At 47.6% G+C, this 6,992-nt stretch overlaps 1 protein-coding gene across 1 annotated transcript; it reads right to left on the bottom strand.

Moving 5' to 3' along the window:
• Positions 1–408: 408 nt before the first annotated feature.
• AREG (amphiregulin) lies at positions 409–6,987 on the bottom strand (the record flags this gene model as incomplete). The annotated part of the gene is made up of 5 exons (XM_010282098.1): positions 409–709; positions 1,604–1,706; positions 3,475–3,633; positions 4,084–4,267; positions 6,897–6,987. Coding segments are annotated over 4 exons (522 nt in total), but the record flags the coding sequence as incomplete, so codon positions are not given.
• Between the last annotated feature and the right edge of the window lie 5 nt (positions 6,988–6,992).

Here is a 6,992-nt window from a genome sequence, read left to right on the forward strand (position 1 = left end):
GCATCCTGAGGAGACTAATTTTAACTCAGGCTAGCGCACACGCAAATGGATAGCTCTACTCACATAACGAGTCCTACTGAATTCAGAGGGATTACTTTCCACACATACAGTAACAGAACCCAGGTGTGGCTGACACAGATCTGTCACCAACGCCCTGCAAGTCAGAACTCGAGATGAAGTTCTTTGAAGCTGATATCAACAGGGAGCACAGTGACAGCAGCATTAGCTTTTTCATCCACTGAGGTCTAGGGCGAGAAGCCATCCAGAGCTCTTCCCTTTTTCACTTTCGGCAAGGGAAGGGAATTCTCTCCCCTCATCCATTCCTGAAAGCCACAACAAGCTCTCTCCCTTAGGGTTAGAGCAGCCAAAGGAGACTTGCTAATGGAAGAAAGGCCATCCACACAACAGCGGAGACTGGAGCTCCAACACTGACAAAGGGGGCTCAGTAGCAGTAGTCTCTAGCAGGTCTTGATAGCAGGTCCTCTACCCCATAGTGGCAGCTCCTTCCACATCCTTGTGCCAAGGCGTAGCGGTAACTGTCCTCCCCAGCAAGCGATTCAGCAGCAAGTGGCATGTTGACATCTCGCAGCAGCCTCTGTCTCGATGAATCAGGGCTTAGTGGCAACAGCTCCAGCCCACAGTGTCCAGGGGGATATGTCAGGTAGCCAGAGGTACCCTGCAGCTTGGCAGTGGCCACATCAGAACTGTTCTGTAAGGGGCAGACCAGGCACATTAATCACCACTCAAGACATAAGCCCTCTGTGCTAGAACATCAAACCTACAGCTGAAGCTGGTAGGTTAAGTACATGCACACACCTGAGGACACTCTGCTAGATGCTCTTCAGCTTCAAATCAGCTTTGAGCACAACATAGCCATTGTCCCTGGACAAAGCTTGGGCAAGAACTTCTCAATACTATCCTTCATAGTTTCCTCTTTCAGCTTGTAGCAGAACTCCTGTTCAATAAGGATCCTTCAGTCTGTCGTTAGTCTCTTCTGAGCAAAACTGTTCTTAACTCGCTTCCTCTTTAAAATGCACTAGATGACCCCCCCGAAGTGATCCACCTAGGCCAAGGAGCTTTAGCACTCAGCTGCCATGACAGTATCCAGCTTGACTGGGAGGCTATCTACAGTGCTCACAGAACCTGCAGCTTTGCCATAGCCTACAGCCTCTAAGCACCAGTAACTTCCTGATGCCTTGCAGAGAAGGTAGGAAAAAGCACAGTACCTCTCTTACGAGGGGCGATGATCCACTTGGCGGCTGCACCACCTTCCGTGATGGAAGCATACCATGGTTTCTTGCACTAAACCTGCCTCTGCCCAGATATCAGGGGTCCTTCTTTTCCTTCTAAGTCCACTAATCACAGTACAACTTCCTAGCCTCACGCTTCCTTCAAGACAGCAAACAGAAAGCTAACATCGCTGTTGAAGAACTCACGCAGCTCTGGTGGTTTTGGGAAACCACAGAACTGAGGCAGTCGTTCACGTGTAACCTATGTGTTTCAAGGCCCTGTGAAACAAACACTAGCTTTGCAAGACACACATGCAATTCTCATATGGTAACTCCAGCCTGGAAAGAAAGGCATTTCAAGTCAGGTTTCATACCTGCTGTCTCCTCATTTACACACCAACGTGGCCATTTCTGTTCTCTTGTCGAAGTTTTTTCCTTTCTTCTTTCTCTTCATACTGAGGACACTTTTTCCTGACCCTGTGGAATTACGGCATGTTAGAGGTAATTTTGAACCCTGACGTACATCCTGTTGTTACCAGCCCCCACATCCTTTGCAGAATTTAGACTCATGTCCTTTGAATCCTCAGGCAACTCCTCAGCACCAGGAAGCTTCAGGCAAAACAGTTTTTAAACATTCGGCATCAAGCAGTATCTGATAACATCAAGCAGCCCCGGAGTTACACGCTGGCAGTTTTGCCTCACAGCACCAGGGCTTCCAGGCTTAGGCCCGAACAGGTAGGAAGACAAAGAGGGTTTAGTGCTGAATCGAGCAAAGCACGAGGACCTTTCTGGGGGACAGATTTCATGGTGGCTTTAGCTAACAGGTGCAGAGATCAAACTGCTTTCCTCCTCCCCACAGCAGAACCCTGTGGACCTCAAGTATTCGAAGTGCCTGTCCCCTTGATGTGTCCCTTAAAGACATGGTAAGCAAGCTGCTTATGGATTTTTCTCATTGTTCCTCCAGTCTTCTCTAGTAACTGTTCCAAACAGACCACCTAGCTTCTCTGGATCAAGGTACAGATTAATGAATCTCATCGTGGCAAAGCTGGGACAGTTCAGAGCATGACACAAACATAATCCTATTCCATAGCTCGCTCCAGAAAGTAGCGATGATCATTTGCTCTTACGCCACTACAGAACTGGCCATCTCTCCTAGCAGGAAGGAACGAGGCAGCGTTCAGAGAACAAGCGTTCCTCCCAGCATCCCTCAAGTTTAGATCTAAATGCAAAGCAACAGTCAAATGACAAACAAACACTTTGGTTCCTGAACTGCAGGGAAGGGTACAGCACGTACCCAATTCAGTTGGTGTACTTCAGCAAGATGTAAAATTAGACTCAGCTTCTGAGTTTCAGCTACAGTATCCCAAGCCCTGCTGTGTTGGAGCTGCAGTGTCAGAACGGGAGGACTGCTGCAATACTCCAAAAACACTGGAATCGGGCTCCCCATGCTGACTACCGAACCTCAGCACAAACTCTTGGCAAACACAGCAGCAAGACGCCAAGGCAGAGACGGACGTAAGCTGCCGTGTACTGCTTGTTAGCAGGTACAAAGGAGAGTTTGATGTAAGGCCTCGAACACGCACCCAGAGAAGCGCTTTTCATTTATTCACAACAGGACCCCAGATTCTGATTAGGCACCACACTGAACTGTCAGCAGTTAGTTAGGCTGGATGATTGTTCCCGCCACATTAACAGTAAGCGGTACAGTATTTGGGACTGACAGCCCTTGTTCCCCCATTCGCTTCCCCCATAGTGTAATTATTTGAGCCCAGCAACCTCCATGAGTAAATGGAGAGCTGGAGCACCATCTCCTCCCCTCCAGCTGCAGACACACTTATTGGCTAGTAGCCAAGCATGAGGCTGTTACACGACTGCTTGCAGAGTTCTCCACAGGGATTAGGGAAGGCACTGCTGTGTCAGCATTAATGCTCCTCCTCCACTTGGAGGTGATCTTCTGCAGCACTGTAATGACCCCAGCTGCAGCAAGAGCACAAAGGCTCTTTTTTTAAGATATAAGGGTGATGGGCTGCCCACAGCCAATAGCGAGAGAGGGTAAGTAAACACTTCAACACCTCTCAGACCTTTGACCTTCAAGATGTATCCAAGCCAGGGTAAGAACACAGGCCTTTTGGGGTTCTGTTCCAAGCCACACAGTTAATTCAGGAGAGCCATGCCCATTTTGGGGCTACTGAGCACAAGCCCCTCTCACCCTTAAGCTAGACAGACAGCAGGGTATAATACTTACTGCACTATCACAATGATAAGTACAGTAATGAAGCTGATGCTTGACAGCAGGACAGCTACCACTACCAAGACAGTCTTCGAGTAGTCTGCCACATCATTCTTCCTTTGAGTCTTCATGAACTGCTCACCACAGCGCTCACCAAAAAAATCCTGATGACACCTGCAAGTAAACATTAACACAAGTTCTTATCAGCTCCAGTGCTGTCTGGAGCCAAGGACACCCACACACATTCAAACCTGACTTAGACATCTTCAGCGTTTCCCATGAATCTCAAGATGCTCCCTTTAGAGCGAGTTCATGAAATGCAGTCACTGCTCTAGCCCAAGGTTTGTCAGCATTTCAACAAGTCGAGATCAGTTTGGGCGTGATGTTCCAGGAAGACACGCCTTTTCATTCTTTTGGTTTGAGTTTATGACCAACTGATGAGTTCAGTGGCTTGTTATGCATCTCAGATTCCATCATCGCTTAATTTACATGGCAGAAAGATTCTCAGTCAAAATATGGCAGGAGATGGACCGATGCCAAGCTGACACCGATTTTTCCTCTGAGCCCTCATATGCCACCAGCTCATGCCAATCAGAACTAACTCACAAGGTACCAGTGACTTACTTGCAGGTCACCATCTGGAGATGTTCTAGGTATATGCATTCACCATGGATGCAAAAATTTTTGTATTCCATTTCACAGGGAGTCCCTTTCTTTTTGTTTTTCCCTTTATTTTTCTTCCTTCTTGATTTGCCGGCGTTCTTCTCACCACCCCTCTTGGTTGGCTTGGGTTTAACCACAGGTTCAACTGAAAAAAGGACAAGATGAATCAGGCTAGCAGTGCTAAAAAGCCAGATTCTGTGTCAACTGAATTACAGAATCTGGTGAGGGGTAGGGGGACGGTCACTGCAGGAGAGTCCATGACCAAGAAGCATCGGATGCAAGTGCACAAGCAGTTGAGCATTTCATGCCCAGCACAAAGGCAAAATTAAGCGCAACTCTGCCAGCATTAAGTCCTGTGCAAAGCCAAGCAAAAGCAGAATGAACAGTTGAGCTGAGCGAGCTGCCAGAGATGAAGAGCAGAGTCGAAGTACTGTAGCATTTCACAGCATAAGACACTCGAATGAAACCACAGAAGTTCAAGCAAAGACCTGTAAAGAACATGGAGTTCACACTGAGCCAAGCCATCCACTAGTTCCCTAGCGACTCAGATACAAGGCTCACAGCCTCCATCGCTCTAAACTCTATTTGCATCCGTGATGAAAGGCATTACAACTCACTAGATAGTCCTGGGCACTTGCAGAGGCAGGACAGCTTGCTATCCCAGTTCGCATACTTGTTTCTCCCAAATAACCTGCAGTGCTGTCTTCAGCAGAAGATAGCTCCTTTCCAGTTCTCCTACTTTGAGAGAGACGCCAAATGTACCGATGGAGTGAAAGCAGGATAGTCCGCAAGAGTCAGGTTATTTGCTCCACCACTTACTGTTGCCCTTCATTATCTCAATTAAAACAAACCTCTAGAAGAGTGTGGTTTATAAGGTTGGTGACTTAGTAGCCTTTGGATTTAAGCAGGGGCAATCATTTTCCTTTCGCTGTGGAGAACAAGGTAAAACTAGTGACTGACTGGGGGGTCGTAAGGTTTGTAGCTGCTCTGTGCAGCAGTTAAAGCTTGACAGCGTTGTTTTAAAGCCACTTGGTAAAGCCTTGGTTCTCTGAAGAAACCATCCCTTTACCACTCACCATAAAGCAAGTCATCTCAGTGCAACACTCTGCTAGTCCAGAGCAAGAGTTACCCAGGTGACTTTGATCAGGTCTTAACAACAGTACAGCTATTTACAATATTCTTCAATTTCTCTATTGTGCTCTGCAGGCCTAATGAAAATAAGTTTGGGAGTATTAATATTTTACCAAGAGCACTATGCATATAGGCAATCACCACAACAGGACGCATCTTGATCCAACTACTTCATAACCCTGTATTTCTAGTGACAAGCAGAGAGCCTGCACAAAGAAACAAGGTGTAGTTCCCTGTTGTCTAGACAGCTGATCATTTTAACTTCTAGAGCAACAAGCCTGGCTTGAAGTTACTTAAAAGCAAAAATGCCTTCAGCAATCAGAAGTCTGATTCAAATAGTATAAGCTACATAAATATGTAAACGAGGAACACTGTTCCTGCAGCAAGGCTTCCTATTCCTAGAAGCGTGAGCTTAACTACTGACAGCTGAGGCCCCTGTTCTGTGCAGCTAGACTTGATATTTAGGATCACACTTTCGTAATTGAGGTTGTTTCCATTCTTACCTCTTCAAGGCTCAGCTTGTCGGTTTGATCTCTGGGTCCCTGTCTGCAAGCCGCATAGCTAGGAAAACCATCCGCAGCTGAATCATTACAGCTTGAAGGCTCCACAGATAAACCTCATGCCAAGTAGAAGAGCTGGTCTACAAACCAACCACCTTTCCTAACAATTCTGGTTTCTGTGCAGTTATACAACACTTAAGTCACCACGCCAGTAGTTTTACAGGACAAACTGCTCCGTAGCTCTGACATGCCTGCTTCCCCTGGAGATGTTAAACTCAGGAAAAACTTCAGCAAGGGTCCACAAATTCCCCAGACTGAGCATCTGGAGCATCGTCCCTCTTAACCTAAGTCATCCTTTAGCCTCGCTCAAGTCTCAGGGTGTTTCCACAGAAAAACACAGCACCCTGATCAACCCTAGTGGGCAAGAGCACCAGCCTACTACCATGTACTGAGGTACAAATCACTTGCAGGTATCTGGCTTGTATTACAACTGCACTTACACCAGAACCAAGAAAATCTTCCCATCCTCATAGTCAAATGGGCTACTCAGACCTCCTTACAGCTTACAAGCTCACAAACTACAACAAACTCACACAGTAGCTATCAACAGTGAAGTATTTCCTGAAAGATTCTTAACCAACTTTCCTCCAGCCACTTAAAGGGTGTAAGAGCTTCCTTTCCCAGAAAATTTTAGTCAACTCCAAGTCAAATAAGCCATCGTGACAAAACACCCAGAAAATCCTTGAAGCAAGAAAGACAACCTGATGTAAACGCCACCTTCAGGACCAAGCAGCACCCACAATCCCCACTGAGGCTTCCATGGCGAGTACGTGCTGGCTGCCCCATCAGAGCTCTCCTGTCAGGTTTATCAGAGGGGAGCAGTACAGCAGCCAACCAGCCAAGCTGCAGCTTCCACGCACCTCAGCACACTCCGGCTAAGTTTCCATCCCTGAGAGCTTTTTTTAATGCACCAATTTCAAGCAGAAGCAGCTTTTGCTCCATACTCCGCGAGCTAACTACGGCAGCCTTATGAGAGAGGCAAGTCAGCAAGAATGCAGTACTCGCACCTAGAGCGCCCTCAGGCCCGGCTCTGACGAGCCCACCTCACACCTGCGCCCATCCCACAGCAGGCTGCCAGCTCACCTCGGATCAAGTCGTCCACGATGTACTGGTGGACGGGCAGCGCCTCCTCGTACTCCTCATCCTCCTCGTAGTCGGGACCCGACACGGCCTCGCCCT

Source organism: Phaethon lepturus, unplaced genomic scaffold (genome assembly GCF_000687285.1).
Source record: "Phaethon lepturus isolate BGI_N335 unplaced genomic scaffold, ASM68728v1 scaffold38990, whole genome shotgun sequence".
Classification (NCBI taxonomy): Eukaryota; Metazoa; Chordata; class Aves; order Phaethontiformes; family Phaethontidae; genus Phaethon; species Phaethon lepturus.